Below are 18,717 nucleotides of genomic sequence, written 5' to 3'. Positions count from 1 at the left end.
ACAATCTAGCAAAATTTGGCCCTACACAACATAAACTTTAAACATTAAAATGGTATAAAATATCGACAGGTTGTTAGGTAAGACACATATGCAACAGTTAGGTATCTTTATTATGAAACGTTTCGCCTACACAGTAGGCTTCTTCAATCAAGTACAGAAAAGTTGATAGAAGCAGAAGATTCTTGAAGACGATGTAATCAGTCCATCACCCTTAAAGTTTTGAGGTGGTCAGTCCCTCAGTCTGGAGAAGAGCATTGTTCCATTGTTCCATATTGTTTCATACTATGGAACAATGCTCTTCTCCAGACTGAGGGACTGACCACCTCAAAACTTTAAGGGTGATGGACTGATTACATCGTCTTCAAGTATCTTCTGCTTCTATCAACTTTTCTGTACTTGACTGAAGAAGCCTACTGTGTAGGCGAAACGTTTCATAATAAAGATTCCTAACTGTTGCATATGTGTCTTACCTAACATAAACTTTAAAAAAACAGTTTCATTCATATTTCAAGATGCATTAGCCATTAATGATAGATGCAGTTCAGAATAGTTTTGTAGCATTCAGGAAGAAGTGGTAAACCCACAGGGGTTATATGTAGATCAGGGAATGGAAAGGATTCAGATTCATTTCAAGGAAATGGAGAATAAGTTAAATTTCTGGGATCAAGAGCTTTTCACCAGCCCTTCATCTGAGTCGGCTACGTTGCTACTGAAATACTGAAGCCGATCAGAAGAGGCTTTCTAAAGCGATCACATGGAAGCCAATTTCTGAAATAGTCTATATAAATCTGAGCAGATGGTGTTTACACTTGCAAGTTGTTCCACAAATTATCCGCTGATAATAGTTCATATGAGGTAAGAATTTCAAGAAAATCGTTAAAGGTTTTCTAAATTTATAAAAGATCACTGTACCTAACAATATAATTGGCTCTGGCATAAACTCCCACGAAAGTATAAGATTTCAGGGCTCACTATAATCGTAAAAAAATAAAAATGCCATAAAAATGCGAGTTTTCAATATTTTTCAATTTCTTTTTTGCAAGTTAATTCAGTTTAAATTTTTTTACTGACCTGAAAGAAAAATGATTTGAATTATTTTTCAGACACCAATTTTCCATAATTTTTTCTGAAAAGTACAATATGAAAAACTTCTTGTGGCGATTCGCCATCATTTAGTGTCCAGATGAGGCATTCTGTAGTTAATTCATGGAAATCAATTTATATAATAAAGCTGGTAAATTAAAATTTACACTACTCAGAGAGTCAAGTGAATCCTAACAGAAAAAACTTTCTTCAGTAATTGATTTGAATCCCATGACTCCATTTTTTTTTAAATTTGGTTAAAATTTCAAATTGGCAGTTGAACAGTTTGAACTTACAGGTTATCATACTTGTTATGGAATCCATCAGCATTAATATTTCGAAGAGGATCAGAAGGGTCGTTCCTTAGTATATAAATAGTAATAAAAAATATCAATATTTATTTAATATAATCGAGAAATATGCAGCCAAATAACAAATTAAATCTTGCTTTCTGGGCAGCTCAGAATAAACGTTCTACAGATATAGCATAGATTCCAAGTAGTCCAAGTTTTTATTACTAATTAAGTATATAAACAAATTTGCTTTCAACTACAATAAATTTAATTTGTTCTATCTAGTTTGTAAATTGCATTACCCATTTAGTGTTGAAGCCTTTCAGAAGAGGTAGACTCAAATTTATTTAAGCATTTAATGGGAATATAACCTGTAACTGTTTTGCATGATGGTAGGATTGCTGGTTTCTTTTTCTGTCTCATAAACACGCTAAGATAACAGGGATATCTTGCTACTCCTACTTACACTTTGGTCACACTTCACAGACACGCACATGCATATATATATATACATACATCTAGGTTTTTCTCCTTTTTCTAAATAGCTCTTGTTCTTTTTTATTTCTTCTATTGTCCATGGGGAAGTGGAAAAGAATCTTTCCTCCGTAAGCCATGCGTGTCGTATGAGGCGACTAAAATGCCGGGAGCAATGGGCTAGTAACCCCTTCTCCTGTATACAATTACTAAAAAAGAGAAGAAGAAAAACTTTATAAAACTGGGTTGCTTAAATGTGCGTGGATGTAGTGCGGATGACAAGAAACAGATGATTGCTGATGTTATGAATGAAAAGAAGTTGGATGTCCTGGCCCTAAGCGAAACAAAGCTGAAGGGGGTAGGAGAGTTTCAGTGGGGGGAAATAAATGGGATTAAATCTGGAGTATCTGAGAGAGTTAGAGCAAAGGAAGGGGTAGCAGTAATGTTAAATGATCAGTTATGGAAGGAGAAAAGAGAATATGAATGTGTAAATTCAAGAATTATGTGGATTAAAGTAAAGGTTGGATGCGAGAAGTGGGTCATAATAAGCGTGTATGCACCTGGAGAAGAGAGGAATGCAGAGGAGAGAGAGAGATTTTGGGAGATGTTAAGTGAATGTATAGGAGCCTTTGAACCAAGTGAGAGAGTAATTGTGGTAGGGGACTTGAATGCTAAAGTAGGAGAAACTTTTAGAGAGGGTGTGGTAGGTAAGTTTGGGGTGCCAGGTGTAAATGATAATGGGAGCCCTTTGATTGAACTTTGTATAGAAAGGGGTTTAGTTATAGGTAATACATATTTTAAGAAAAAGAGGATAAATAAGTATACACGATATGATGTAGGGCGAAATGACAGTAGTTTGTTGGATTATGTATTGGTAGATAAAAGACTGTTGAGTAGACTTCAGGATGTACATGTTTATAGAGGGGCCACAGACATATCAGATCACTTTCTAGTTGTAGCTACACTGAGAGTAAAAGGTAGATGGGATACAAGGAGAATAGAAGCATCAGGGAAGAGAGAGGTGAAGGTTTATAAACTAAAAGAGGAGGCAGTTAGGGTAAGATATAAACAGCTATTGGAGGATAGATGGGCTAATGAGAGCATAGGCAATGGGGTCGAAGAGGTATGGGGTAGGTTTAAAAATGTAGTGTTAGAGTGTTCAGCAGAAGTTTGTGGTTACAGGAAAGTGGGTGCAGGAGGGAAGAGGAGCGATTGGTGGAATGATGATGTAAAGAGAGTAGTAAGGGAGAAAAAGTTAGCATATGAGAAGTTTTTACAAAGTAGAAGTGATGCAAGGAGGGAAGAGTATATGGAGAAAAAGAGAGAGGTTAAGAGAGTGGTGAAGCAATGTAAAAAGAGAGCAAATGAGAGAGTGGGTGAGATGTTATCAACAAATTTTGTTGAAAATAAGAAAAAGTTTTGGAGTGAGATTAACAAGTTAAGAAAGCCTAGAGAACAAATTGATTTGTCAGTTAAAAATAGGAGAGGAGAGTTATTAAATGGAGAGTTAGAGGTATTGGGAAGATGGAAGGAATATTTTGAGGAATTGTTAAATGTTGATGAAGATAGGGAAGCTGTGATTTCGTGTATAGGGCAAGGAGGAATAACATCTTGTAGGAGTGAGGAAGAGCCAGTTGTGAGTGTGGGGGAAGTTCGTGAGGCAGTAGGTAAAATGAAAGGGGGTAAGGCAGCCGGGATTGATGGGATAAAGATAGAAATGTTAAAAGCAGGTGGGGATATAGTTTTGGAGTGGTTGGTGCAATTATTTAATAAATGTATGGAAGAGGGTAAGGTACCTAGGGATTGGCAGAGAGCATGCATAGTTCCTTTGTATAAAGGCAAAGGGGATAAAAGAGAGTGCAAAAATTATAGGGGGATAAGTCTGTTGAGTGTACCTGGTAAAGTGTATGGTAGAGTTATAATTGAAAGAATTAAGAGTAAGACGGAGAATAGGATAGCAGATGAACAAGGAGGCTTTAGGAAAGGTAGGGGGTGTGTGGACCAGGTGTTTACAGTGAAACATATAAGTGAACAGTATTTAGATAAGGCTAAAGAGGTCTTTGTGGCATTTATGGATTTGGAAAAGGCGTATGACAGGGTGGATAGGGGGGCAATGTGGCAGATGTTGCAAGTGTATGGTGTAGGAGGTAGGTTACTGAAAGCAGTGAAGAGTTTTTACGAGGATAGTGAGGCTCAAGTTAGAGTATGTAGGAAAGAGGGAAATTTTTTCCCAGTAAAAGTAGGCCTTAGACAAGGATGTGTGATGTCACCGTGGTTGTTTAATATATTTATAGATGGGGTTGTAAGAGAAGTAAATGCGAGGGTCTTGGCAAGAGGCGTGGAGTTAAAAGATAAAGAATCACACACAAAGTGGGAGTTGTCACAGCTGCTCTTTGCTGATGACACTGTGCTCTTGGGAGATTCTGAAGAGAAGTTGCAGAGATTGGTGGATGAATTTGTTAGGGTGTGCAAAAGAAGAAAATTAAAGGTGAATACAGGAAAGAGTAAGGTTATGAGGATAACAAAAAGATTAGGTGATGAAAGATTGAATATCAGATTGGAGGGAGAGAGTATGGAGGAGGTGAACGTATTCAGATATTTGGGAGTGGACGTGTCAGCGGATGGGTCTATGAAAGATGAGGTGAATCATAGAATTGATGAGGGAAAAAGAGTGAGTGGTGCACTTAGGAGTCTGTGGAGACAAAGAACTTTGTCCTTGGAGGCAAAGAGGGGAATGTATGAGAGTATAGTTTTACCAACGCTCTTATATGGGTGTGAAGCGTGGGTGATGAATGTTGCAGCGAGGAGAAGGCTGGAGGCAGTGGAGATGTCATGTCTGAGGGCAATGTGTGGTGTGAATATAATGCAGAGAATTAGTAGTTTGGAAGTTAGGAGGAGGTGCGGGATTACCAAAACTGTTGTCCAGAGGGCTGAGGAAGGGTTGTTGAGGTGGTTCGGACATGTAGAGAGAATGGAGCGAAACAGAATGACTTCAAGAGTGTATCAGTCTGTAGTGGAAGGAAGGCGGGGTAGGGGTCGGCCTAGGAAGGGTTGGAGGGAGGGGGTAAAGGAGGTTTTGTGTGCGAGGGGCTTGGACTTCCAGCAGGCATGCGTGAGCGTGTTTGATAGGAGTGAATGGAGACAAATGGTTTTTAATACTTGACGTGCTGTTGGAGTGTGAGCAAAGTAACATTTATGAAGGGATTCAGGGAAACCGGCAGGCCGGACTTGAGTTCTGGAGATGGGAAGTACAGTGCCTGCACTCTGAAGGAGGGGTGTTAATGTTGCAGTTTAAAAACTGTAGTGTAAAGCACCCTTCTGGCAAGACAGTGATGGAGTAAATGATGGTGAAAGTTTTTCTTTTTCGGGCCACCCTGCCTTGGTGGGAATCGGCCGGTGTGATAATAAAAAAAAAAAAAAAAAAAATAACCTTCACTCTTATTTACAAGTTGACAAATATGCATCTACACGCTTGGTTACACTCTCCACCTTCGTTGAAATATGGGACACTCTCTTGGAATGTCTGAAGCCAATCAACAGATTTTTGAATTTCTCGAACCTTTTCCGGTAATCTTGGAATGGGCTCTGTGTCTTTAGTCATGAAGTACCTGTACAGTAGTGTGCATATTAACTAGAATAGTGATGATATAAGATATTTATCTGGAAAATTAATGTATATTTGAAAAATACAAGACAGTGATATGACAGTATATGCATTTCTACACGCATTGGGTTAGAGTCAACCAATGTTGAACATATTTTGACAAGTTTATCGTCGTGGTACCTGGTCCTAATAATATCAACAGTACTATATGTGTCCTATAAATATATATTTACTAGAGACATATATAGGCAGGCTCCCTGGACATGCCTGATGTCACAACCATCGGGTGTACCTCACATATAGGCCGAGAGGCCTTTCCCTCAGTTTTCGACTAGGCATACCAGTGAGCAGACGTGAAGGCTGAGGTTCTCTACAAATGCCAGTAATACGCCTCCATAACAGTCAACAGTTGTTTCCTTGCTACCTTCACTCCATCAAAGAATCCTTCTAATAATAACAACAGCAATTAGTTTCTCCACACTCGAGCAATCCTGTTTTGAGGTCCTACTTTTGGTTATTGCCCATAGATTCTCAACTGGGTTGAGGTCAGGAGAGTTTCCAGGCCAATTTAGAACGCTTAGCCTAACCTCTTCGAAGAATGTCAGCATTTTTCTGGAAGTGTGACATGGAGCAAGATCTTGATGGAAAGTGCCTTCTCTATCAGGAAGTCTACATCTACAATGGAAAGCAAAGAAGTTGCTAAGATTCCCTTGTATTTGTCACTGTTCATTGTTTCACTGCTAAAGGCCGTCCAGGGCCTTTAGAGGTGAAACTACCCCGAAACATCTGCTTAGGTGGGTGTTTTGGCGCTTGGTGAATGTATCCATTCCAAAGAGGTTCACCTCATCTGAAAATAAAACTTTTCTTCATTCATCTGTCTTCTATCCCTTATGATCCAGTGCCAACTGCAGTCATTTTTTCTTCATATCAGCATTCGATAATTGTTTCTTTATCGGCTTTTAACTTCAAATATCCTTCGTCGAACAGCTGAAAATCAACATTCCAGCTGAAGCCAAATCTCTCTGTAGATCTTTGTTGGTTTTCTTGGGATCATGAGGTATTGTCTTGCATTTTCTTTTAAATCTTCCTCGAAGCAGCCCTCCACAATCAACAGTATCGTCAGCTCTCTTCAGAATTCGACTAACAATTAACTATGCTAAGCTCAAATGCTTCTATGTGTAGCATCCATCATAAATTTTAGCAGTAACCATGAGCTGAGGTGGAGAATTTGTTGTAACCACATTCACTCATGGAGCAGGCTTGTACTAATAGCCTTCAGATCAACAGCTGTTGTAGCACTGACGATAGTCACAGAATAACACAACAGCTGGATGGTTGCCAGAAGTCGGTAGCAACTTTTTCTGTAAAGACCCCAAACGACATTAACGCAGGAGACAAAGATATATTATGAGATAATCACAAAATTTGCTCCTGCCAAAATTAATCTGCCCACTTCTGTATCTGGTAGCAGAGTGTTTTTGGTGTTAATGGTTGAAGGTATGCTCTAGAGGCTGTCCAGGAATACTATACTACTACTACAACTACTACTACTACTACTACTACTACTACTACTACTACTACTACTAATAATAATAATAATAATAATAAATAACAATAGATAATAATTCACTGGTCAACAGTCATTTTCTGGCCAATGTTATTACACCGAATTTAGGGTAAGTTTCCGGTGCTGATTCCGAATATGTTTTCAGTTTTGCTTGATTGGCTCTAATTTTTGATAAATTTGGTATCCAACTGAAAAAACATTAAATATATGGAAAGCATATTGATCAGGCAAGGCTAACTTATAAGTCACATTGAAATTATTTTTCAGTTCATGCAAAAGTCAAATCATGTAATACATATTCCACTAACTGCTGCATATGAAGACGTTGTTTGTACGATTTTCTTTTATGCTGGTCATCAGAACAGTTTTGTTGAGTTATAAATTGTAAGAGATGCATATTGGTTGATATTCTGCTATAAGACACTTTTCAAGCTTCTAATGGAGCTGCCTATAATCAACTGCCATTTCCTGGTCAATTTTCAAGTCCCATTCGAAGAAGTCCAGGGATATTATTTCAGTACACAAGTTCTTCATCTCGGCCGAAGTTTAGTAGGAGTTCAATCTCTCTTGTTCAATATGATGTTATTTTTAACTTCTTGTTATGGACAGTTGTTTTCTTTTAGTCTAAATGCTAAAGTTCAGATGTTTGCTCTGGCGGACTGAGGTCACGTATCATTTAGTTTTTCTTGGGAGAACTTCTGGAGTGTTGAAAACGTTACTTCATATTCACTTTCACTGCTATCACCTGTGTTACATTCTAAACCCCGAGTTTCTTCAACTTGTGACAACGGAAGGACAAGCAGTGTTGTAAACACTGATATGGGAACGTCTTTACTGTGTGGCACAAGTTTCCTTGCTGACTCCAAATCACTTTCTTGTAAGCAATATAAGCTTGCTTTAGATTTTCTTTTGTGAAGAGAATTCGCCACAAATGTAACAAAATGCAAGGAGGCTCCTCGTAAAGAACTCATTTTTATCTGGAAAAAAATAAAATAAATTTATAGTATTGTCAGGTAGTCGTTGCTGATACAACTCCTTTCGTTAAATATTAAATCATTAAAAAAATCGAACCTTTATTAAAATTATCTGTATATACAAATTATCACTACATATACATATACACGCATTATGGCTAAGTTCCCTGTTAACTAAGGGTTGGTATGCAATATCTCGCAAACTAGAGCTAACGATTTTTTTGTTGACAAATGAAATAAAAAAAAATTCACTTCATCATTAATTTCATTGACAGGCATACATGTGGCCATGGGCGATTATGAACGTCACTATTCATGACTCTTACACGTGTCTGAGGTTCCCAGGCTCTCTGCCCTTCCCTACGCAGCGATATAACGACACCTTCATCGGGATGAGAAGCTACAGGGAGGAGTTCAAGAATGACGGTGTGAGGAGTGAGTGTCCCATGGAATGTCGACCAGCACAACACAAGGACTGGAAGTACTGTTGACTCATGGAACGTTGAAACAAGCCTCGCCCACAGAAAATCGTTGCTTCAACATGCGTTGGATTTATAGTGCAATAAAGTTATATTATTTTAAAACAAGTACGACTTTTTCAAAAAATTGTTAGAACTCATTTAAAATTAAGTCCTCTCTAAAATTTTCTCTTATATGTTTAGAGATATATTTTTCATTTATGTTAATGTAAAAATTAATAATTTTGTGCTAAAAGAATCTTAGAAAACTTACCTAACCTTATTATAACAAGCGCAATATATTTTATATAATAAACAAACACAATGATATATTCTTGTCTTTAGGTTCAGAATGACTTTTGCGAAATTATTGCATACACAAATTTTCGCTTGCCTTATTCGGCAATAAGAACATTGCTGTTTAAGCCAATATCGCAAGTTTTACCTATTCGGCAAGATATATATATATATATATATATATATATATATATATATATATATATATATATATATATATATATATATATATATATATATTATATTGGCCCGCCATTGTGTGTGAGGACCACATGACGCCTTAATGCTCACACCCCACTTAGCCGGGCATGGAGGGACATAAATAGAATTAAGGGTAACAGAACTGGGCAGATCGCGCACCCTCATCCCTTGCATAGGGCGAATGAGTTAGTCAGTGCTTGGGCTGCTACATCTAGCTATGACAATCTTCCCAGTACCACACAGGCAAAATTAAATGACAAATATGATGCAATGGAGAGACTTGTTTGCTTTATGCTCAGCAAGGCAGATGATTGCAACATTCCTTTCACTAATTATGAACTTGATGCAGCACTAAGGGCAACTCCACGTCGCCTGGTGAGGATGGTATTACTTACAACATACTCAGATTGCTGTGTCGAGTACCAGGTAATCCATTACTTGAATTATATAACATGAGCTATGTAACTGGGGAGCTCCCTCAATCTTGGACCAACAGCCTCATCATTCCAATTCCTAAGCCCAATCAACAAAATGCATTTCGCCCAATATCTCTTACTAGCTGCTTGTGTAAAACATTTGAGAGAATGATTCTTAATCGTCTCATGTACAGAATCAAACAATTTTTGTCTCCCCGGTTACATGGTTTCATGCATGGAAGGAGCGTGCGTCATTGCATAGCCACCTTTCTCACCCTGCACACTGACAGCTCCTACACTACCTTCCTTGACCTTAAATCCGCTTTCGATGTAGCCAACCGACATGTAATAATTAGTGAACTTGCCAGAATGGATGTTGGAGGATGGCTTCTCCGCTGGATTAAAGGCTACCTGTCCAACAGAAAATCGTCTGTGTTGTTCCAGGGACATAGAAGTGTAACTGAAGACTTTGAATTAGGAACCCCACAGGGAGGTGTGCTCAGTCCCACACTGTTCAATATTCTAATTAATGCATTACTTAATGCTATGCCTAGTCAGCCCCATGATTATGTGATTAGTTTTGCTGATGATATAATGATTCACACCACCGGATTCTCCAACACCCAAAACATTCTTAATCATGTACTAGCCTCGTGTCAGGACCTGGGGTTGATAATCTCTACTGATAAAACAAAGATACTCAATAGGCGTCCTCCTCGACAGAGAGGCACAGTTCGTCAGATCCAATTGCATGATGGGTCTCTTCTAGAATATGTAAGCAGATACAGGTATCTAGGCTTTGAGGTTCCACTACTTGGACCTGTTGTAACAAGACTTTGTCGCCAATACAAAGAACGACTAAGAGCACTTAGAGTTGTGGCAGGGCTTCACCCCAGGTATGGTGCTAATGTTAAAATTGTGAAAATGATGTATCTTGCTTATATTAGATCATTGGTTGATTATGCTGCGCCACTACTTGCTCTTGTGTCTGACTGGAAGCTTGGAGGGCTGGAAAAACTGCAGAACGAAGCAATGAGGATCATCCTAGGATGCCCTCGTACTGCCAAAATTTTAAATATGCAAAAAGAACTTGATATTCCAAGCATCAGAGATCGTGTTACTGAAAGAAATATCCTAATTGGGGTTAATATGCTCAGGCAAGCCCATTCAAACCCCTGCACAGAAGCCCTCCAAACTTTCCTCAGCACTGGTGAACACTCCTCCAGATGGATCGAAAAGACTGGAACCGACCTCCGCATGAATCAGATACATGATCTATGTCAAGTAAGGCAACAGCGGCACTTCTCCGCTCCATGGAATATTACCCCATTCCAAACTACCATTCCTCCATTTCCCCCCAAACTACTTCTTAAATCACAACCAAAACTTCGCCTTGAAGCCAAACATGAGGCCTTAAGCTGTATTGATAACTTAGTCACACAGCACACACTCTCGCAAATTATTTACGTTGATGGTTCTGTTCACCAATCCACTGGTGCAGCTGGTAGTGCTGCTGTTGTCGTACAGAGTGATGGCTCTCTTAAAGAAATTGGAGCACGCATCAATAATTGGGCCTCTACCCTTCAGACAGAACTGTTTGCCATACTCCTTGCACTGAAATGCATCTATGTATCAAAGATTGACAGTTTAATTGTAACTGATTCTCTGTCATCCATAAATGCTCTCAACTCATTAAGCATAAATTGTGGCATGCTTGTGTCAGAAGCCAGACACAGGTATGGTAGGATTGTGGACAGTGGAGTCAGAGTGCACATGCTGTGGATTCCATCTCACATTGGTCTTCAGATGCATGATAGAACTGATAAATTGGCTAAGCTGTATGCTTTCAAAGAGGGAGTAGATTACAATCTTGGCTTGTCAGGTAGTAGTTTGAGAACAATAATACGAAAAGAACTTCAGCTGAATTTTATTGACTTAAGGCTCAGGGAGATTGACACCAGTGAGTCCATCTATCATCATTCTATCATGCAGGAGGAGCCACATGTCTATGGTGCATCCAACAAAATAAGCAGACTCTTGGATGTCACTACCGCCCGGCTCCGGCTGGGTTACAAGTATCTTTGGCAGGTTAAATCACCACCACCAGATGTAGACCAAACGAAATGTAAACTTTGCCAGATGGATTATTGTCACACCTTGCGTCATTATATACTGGAGTGCGATAAAATTAATGAATTTAGAAACAACTCGCTCAGAAGTGTTCAAGAAATGGCTAAGTATTTTATCCACAGTGGTATATTACAGACCATTCTGGAGAAATACCCTGACTTTGCTAGCTGTAAATAAAGCATTACCACATATGTGCATGTGTGTGTGTGTGTGTGTGTGTGTTTGTGTGTATGTGTATGAGTGTGTGAGTGTGTGTGTGTGTGTGTGTGTGTGTGTGTGTGTGTGTGTGTGTGTGTGTGTGTGTGTGTGTGTGTGTGTGTGTGAGTTTGAGTGTGTGTGTGTGTATGAGTGTGTGTGTGTGTATGAGTGTGTGTGCGTGTGTGTGTATGTTTGTGTATGTGTGTGTGTGTGTGTGTGTGTGTGTGTGTGTGTTTATGTGTGTGTGTGTATGAATTTGTATGTGTGTGTGTGTGTGTGTGTGTTTGTGTGTATGTGTATGAGTGTGTGAGTGTGTGTGTGTGTGTGTGTGTGTGTGTGTGTGTGTGTGTGTGTGTGTGTGTGTGTGTGTGTGTGTGTGTGTGAGTTTGAGTGTGTGTGTATGAGTGTGTGTGTGTGTATGAGTGTGTGTGCGTGTGTGTGTATGTTTGTGTATGTGTGTGTGTGTGTGTGTGTGTGTGTGTGTGTGTTTATGTGTGTGTGTGTATGAATTTGTATGTGTGTGTGTGTGTGTGAGAGAGAGACTCAGCAATCAACATTTGCACCAATAACTCACTACAGTTGTGACCTGGTGTGGAAGTGTGAATTGCTCATTACTCTAAAATTTGTTCATGATTGCAGCCATGTATAAACGTAAGTAACCATTCTTACAGTATTCATTACCTTTGTAACTTGTGAGTTCATTACCTTTGTAACTTGTGAGTTCATTACCTTGTACCTAGTTCAGCCATCAAAACTTTGGAGCCCGGTCCCTGGACCCATTGTGTACCTCTGTAATCTGTAAATACCTTTGTAACTTGTCATGATTGTGACTAGACCTACCTGGAGTTCATTACCTTTGTAAATTGTGAGTTCATTACCTTTGTAAATTGTGAATTCATTACCTCTGTAACTTGCTCAGCTATCCAAACTTTGAGGCCCAGTCCCTGGACCCATTATGTACCTCTGTAATCTTTTGACTACCGCCCACAGGATGGGTATGGGGTGCATAATAAACATATTAAACTATTAAACTAACTGTAGGCTTCGTCACATATTGCCGGTGAGGAATGTGTTCTTGTTGTAGATTAAGGATGTGTCCAGTGAAGGCTTTCACTTGGTTGTCAACATCCCCTTGGAGAAGAGCATTCCAGTCGGTGGTGGCGAGCTCAGAGCAAAGGGCTGGCCAATTACCCCTCTCCCATAGCCAGGTTGTGCGTGTGGACTCCTCACCTCGTTCTGTTGGGATCTTGAGTGTCGTAAAAAAAGCCTTGTGGTCAGAAGATCCAACGTAGCCGAGGGGTTGACAAGTGACTATGCCTTCTGCCAGATCACTCACTACTGGGTCAAGGGAGGAGCCAGAGATATGAGTAGGGAAATCAACAAAGTTTCTCATGTCAAACACTGCAAGAAGGTCATCAAAGTCCCTCTGTATAAGGTGCTGGTTGAGGTCACCAACAATTATAATATGTTGACAGTTGTGTTGTAGCAGAAGGGAGTCAATATTTTCCATTAGGAAGTTGATAGGGTCTGCATGTTGCCACTGAGGTCTGTACATTGCACATGCTAGTACAGAGGTACTAGTGTTTATACAGAGCTTGAAGAACATCATTTCAAGATGTGTAGGGGTGGCAACATCAATGTGCTGGGCATGAACACTTTTAGAGAAGCACACAGCAACACCTCCTCCTTGCCCTTGCCTGTCTCTTCTCATCCATGAGGTGTAGCCAGCAATTCTTGCAAAATTTTCTGGAGTCCTGTCATCCAAAAATGTTTCAACAACAGCTATCATGTCGGGACGTCGAGTGTTCACAAAACTATGTGTGAGCTCTCCAACATTAGTAATGAAACCTCTAATGTTGGCCGACAGGATGCTGATAGACTGGCTCCTCATGATGAAGTGGTCAGTTTGAGGTGGTGGGTGTGCAAGGAATGTAAGGTGCCTGCCCTTGAGAGAGGTAGGGTACTGAGGCAGCTGCAGGGATGTAGGTCTGTGGTCTTGTATAAGGCACAATCCCACCTGCTGGGCTGGGATAGGAGTAGCTAAGTGGGTGACGTGTGAGAGTGTTCACCAATTCAGAGATCCTGCTGGTTTGTTCTGAGAACAGGTCTCTAAACAGGTGGCCCTGTCTGTCAAGTTCCTTTTTCTTCTGACACTGGTCCTCCTTATGTCCTTTCTTGTAGCAGTAATTACACCTGGTATCTCGCAGGCAGTTGTTGGCAGTGTGCCCCTTCCGTTGACAGCGAGAGCACAGCCTAGGTGCCTGGGAGGGTGGACTAGGATTTGTTGCACCTGTGTTTTGCAGATTTGTCCTCAGATTCTGCCGCTGGAACTGTGTTAGTGGAGGGTGAGACGGCTGTAGATGTCTTCCTCCTCCACGTCCTCCTCCACGTCCTCTGCCCCGTCCTCTACCAGTTCTGACAGATGTGTCCCTGCTGTTCGTACTTCGGCGCAGTAGGTGATCAGGTGCAGTGATAGTTCCCTGATCATTAACTGCACCGTTCTCTGGTGGAGAAACTCCTGGCTCAGAACTTGCTGACGAAGCACTGCTACCAGATTCTAGAATAGTGTCGGCAGGTGTGCTGACAGGTGTAGGATCAGAGATGGTATGTACACTGTCAAGTAGACTGGCAGTGGCTGAAGCAGAGATGTCAGGTGTGGGAGAATTAACAGATCTCTCTCTCTCTCTCTCTCTCTCTCTCTCTCTCTCTCTCTCTCTCTTTCTTAAATAACAATCTTCCTAAATAATTTCCCTTTCCCTCTTTTACATCATCTGTCTGTTTGCCTGTCTCTGTTTCTGTCTTATTTTCACAGTGGTTTTTACAAGGTTAGGTTGTTTGTTTCTAACTATATTTACAAAGAGCTGTTACCTCCCTTAGATCATTTGAAAGTCTTTTTATTGCTATGAGACGTAAACAGTGAATTCTGTAAAACAGGAGCCATATTTTTTCCTCTTTTCCTTTGCCTCCTACTAAATAATGATTTAGTTGGAGCTATTTCGTTAAAATGGCTCCCAAGATACGCTACAAAAGTTGTAGTTGCTCTTATCATTTCTTAAGGAATTTCTTCATTCCTGTGTAACTTGATGCTCAAGTAAATTATCTTTTTTTGTCATGTCAAAAGCAGCAATGAACAAGCTAAATAAAAACAACAGCTTGATACACTAACGGAGATAAGCTGGATTAGATTTAAACTAGTACAAAACAGAAATAAATCCAAAGATTCTCTGCCAGTAAACCACCGAACTTTACCTGGAAATGTCTGCCAGATCCGCAAAGAGACCCTCAGATTGTCTAGCCTAATATTCAGGTTAAACCTCCTGTTGTCCTCGTAGGAGGCTACACATTTTCAGCACGTTATTAATATTCCTTATATTTATTCCTGATTTTCGTGAGAATGATAAACTTTATAATGTATGGTTTACATTTGGTTCGGAAAATACGTTATTGACAAACTATAGAAAGCCCCTCCTGCTCTCCATCCCTTCCCTTATTCCTTGCCTTTCAGCATCTACTGAGCGCGAACGAAAAATTGTCGAAAAAATTCACAAATTGAGTTAATCTTATAGAAAAATAGCTTAACTCTCTGGCAACACAATGGTACCAGAATCATTCAAAGTTTATTCTCTATAAGGATTACAATGCTGAGTTTACAGAGATTTGGTTATTGTTTGGTTTACATGTAGTAAAATTGTGATTACAGAGTGTACCACTAGAACGCTTAGCATGGCTAGGCATTTCGGGCATACTTAGTTTTATTCTTAATTGTAAAATATTACAAATTATGAGGTAAGTTGGTCTTATGGCTAAGTGACTAAATACTAGTTTGTGAGTTTAGCAATGTGAATGCTTTTGTTTTGGCACAGTACATAGTTTCAGTATTGGAGTATCACAGGATTCATTATTTTAAGATTGAGATTAATATTTCTGTTTATGGTCAAATGAGTGAGTGAGTGTAAGTGTGAACCACCAGGTGGTATTCGTGTAGTTAGTTGACGGGGTGTATCAGGGAGATAAGATGTTTTCTAATGGTAGTTTTGAAGGTGATGAACGTGTCTGCAGTTCTAGAGTTCTCAGGTAGGGTATTCCAGATTTTAGGGCCTTTGACATACATTGAATTTTTGTAAAGGTTTAGTCGGACATGGGGAATGTCGTAGAGATGTTTGTGTCTGGTGTTATGCCTGTGGGTTCTGTCACAACTATCAAGAAAGCGTTTTAGGTCAAGGTTGATATTAGAGTTTAAGGCCCTGTAGATATAGATTGCACAGTAGTAAGTGTGGATGTACTGAACTGGGAGTAAGTTTAGATCTTTGAAGAGTGGGGGGGGGGTGTGCTGCCAGGGATGGGATTTAGTGATTATTCTTACTGCAGCTTTTTGTTGGGTTATTATTGGCTTTAGGTGTGTTGCTGCAGTTGATCCCCAAGCACAAATAGCATAGGTGAGGTATGGATAAATAAGTGAGTGGTATAGTGTGAGAAGGGCATTTTGCGGCATGTAGTATCGTATCTTGGAGAGGATCCCAACCGTTTTGGATACTTTTTTGGCTATATGCTGGATATGGGTGCTGAAATTCAGGTTGTTGTCAAGGTATAAGCCTAGGAATTTTCCCCCATTATTTCTGGTAATTAGAGTGTTGTCAATCTTAATGTTAATTTGTGCATCTCCTGCATTGTTCTACGACATTCCTACAAGGAATTATGGTCATTTAAAACACCTAGGGTTACGTCACCACCCGCGGCAGGTGTGCTCACCTGTCGTCAATTTTTTTTTTTCCGTTTTTTTTCGTGTATTTATTGTATTATTCTTTCTAAGATAATAATTGACGATTTGGCATCATAATACATTGGGTGGGACTTATACGTAGAGTTCCAACCAACCAGGAACCTCCCGACACCATTTTGCTGACGTCATGGAAAATTCCAGTCTCGGGGTGGCCGGGGAATATGGCTCAATATAACGCTATTATAGCTTCTACGGCTTATTTATCTATCACAATTGATCTAATATGACATAATAAACAATGTAAATAACAAAGAAATATGGTAAATACTCCAGAATGAATAATATATGGCATATTCTCAGAGCGCTCCATCGGGAATAATAGATTCCCATTCTCAGAGAGGGGCTTCCATTCTCTTTCTTTCACCTCCAGGGTCCTTATATTAAAGAAAACGAACATGGGTAACTATGATATACACTCGTAATGCAGTATAAGACTGAGAAAAATGTTATTTTCTCGAAAAAAAAAAAAAAATCGGTGGTCCGGCTGTTTCGCGGATTATCTCGGAAGTAAGTTATTCACATATATGAGCCACTAAATTCGTTAATAATAGCAGGAATGTAATGAAATTCACAGAGAACATAAAGGAAAGATTGTTTTACAAGCTAATGGTTTGCTTTTTGAGATATCATAATTTGTTTTTGATTTTTGTGAGGGCAAAAGTCAGATATTTGGCTGAAAGTCAAAACCATACAAAATTTATTTTTTTTAAGAATGAAGAAAGGATAAATTACAGAAAGGCTAAACACTAGAAATATAGTTTAGCATTGTTTTATGCGTAGATAATGCCAAAACAGCTTCTCCAAGTCCCATTACGAAGTTACTGTTCAATATGTATGATTATTAGTAAATAATTTTTTTCTCAGTTGTTTTTTGAGCTATCTTATTGAAACTTGGTCACATTACTATTGAAAGGTGCTTCTTTACGTACAAAAAAAAAAAAATGAAAGAAATCGAACGAAAAATAAAAAAGTTCATGTGTTGACGTTAGATTTCCCCTTATACTGCCGTTCCTCCTTACCCTCCTCCTTTTCTCACTTGTGTTTTTCTTTCATCTCTTCCTACCTACGCCTGAAATGAAAAGCATTTCGTGCGTAGACAGAGATGGGCAGGAGAACCCAAACTAGGGAGGAAGAGGAAATACAACTTCCCTCAAAGCCACGTAAAGAAGGCCCTCAACCCCGACAACCCCAATGCAACTAAACAATCTAACCCAAGACCTACACACAATATCCATTGCCCCCACCCCCTTTATAACAAAGTCCATCTTCACAGCAACCCCCACATAGTTCCTCCCCAGGTCTCCCACTTACCACACCCTGACACACTCTCTAGACCACAGTTTTAGAAAAGAAGTTGAAGATTTGGAATACAAACGCGGACAGAATAACAAATAATTGTGAGGAGTGGCATGAAAGAATCAAGGAGATGTCCCCAGATATCATAGCACATACAGAAACAAAACTAACTGGGATGAATGTGAGGAGTGGTATGAAAGAATCAAGATGGCCCCAGATATCATTGCAGGAACAGAAACAAAACTGTGATGAAAACAGGCACAATCTTCCCACCTAGATATTAGAGCCTGAGGGAAGATAGAGGGAACAGAGGGGGGGGGAGGAGTTGCACTGCTCATTAAAAGCCGATGGGGATTTGAGGACGCGGAAGGAATGGAGGAAATGGGCGAAAGGGACTATATAGTAGGTACAATTCAGTCTGGCGGGGACAAAAGGTAATCATTCCAGTGATGTACAACCCACCACAGAACTGCAGGAGGCCAAGAGGAGAATATGAAGACAGCAACAGAGCAATGATGGATACACTAGCTGAGGTGTCCAGAAGAACTCACATGGGTAGAGCAAAGCTACTAGTCATGGGCGATTTCAATCACAAGGAGATTGATTAGGGAAAACCTGGAGCCACACAGGGGTGTCGAAACATGGAGAGCCAAGTTGAGGATGTGGTACTGGAAAACCTCGTGGATCAACGTGTTAAGAGACATTACCAGAGAGAGAGGAGAGGATGAACCAGCAAGACTGGACCTCGTATTCACCCTGAGTAGTTAGAACATCGAGGACATTACATATGAAAGGCCCCTTAAGACCGTTGACAAATTTTTCCCAGTCGGTTTGCCGCAGCTCTGTCATACGCTCTCTGGCAGCAGCAAGGGCAGTTTGGAAGAGCCTCAGCATTCCAGGGGTACGATGTTTTCTATAGGCTAGGCCTAGTCTGCGAGCAGTACGT

The 18,717-nt window shown here is 39.9% G+C and overlaps 1 protein-coding gene across 3 annotated transcripts in view; it reads left to right on the top strand.

The window, feature by feature from the left end:
• The window catches only part of LOC128703260 (uncharacterized), a 180,671-nt gene extending 171,862 nt beyond the window's left edge, over positions 1–8,809 (top strand). For 2 of the 3 annotated variants that reach the window (XM_070103459.1, XM_070103458.1), the window contains one exon: positions 8,271–8,806. In XM_070103459.1, the coding sequence (XP_069959560.1) occupies positions 8,271–8,486 (216 nt within the window). In that variant the 3' untranslated portion in view covers positions 8,487–8,806. Of the gene's footprint in view, positions 1–8,270 lie in introns of all 3 variants that reach the window. The other variant, XM_070103457.1, reaches the window with a different exon arrangement.
• Positions 8,810–18,717: the final 9,908 nt, after the last annotated feature.

The sequence above is a fragment of the Cherax quadricarinatus genome, chromosome 85 (genome assembly GCF_038502225.1).
Source record: "Cherax quadricarinatus isolate ZL_2023a chromosome 85, ASM3850222v1, whole genome shotgun sequence".
Taxonomy (NCBI): Eukaryota; Metazoa; Arthropoda; class Malacostraca; order Decapoda; family Parastacidae; genus Cherax; species Cherax quadricarinatus.
The sequence above is the reverse complement of the archived record's forward strand: the minus strand, read 5'-3'. Positions and strand labels throughout refer to the sequence as shown.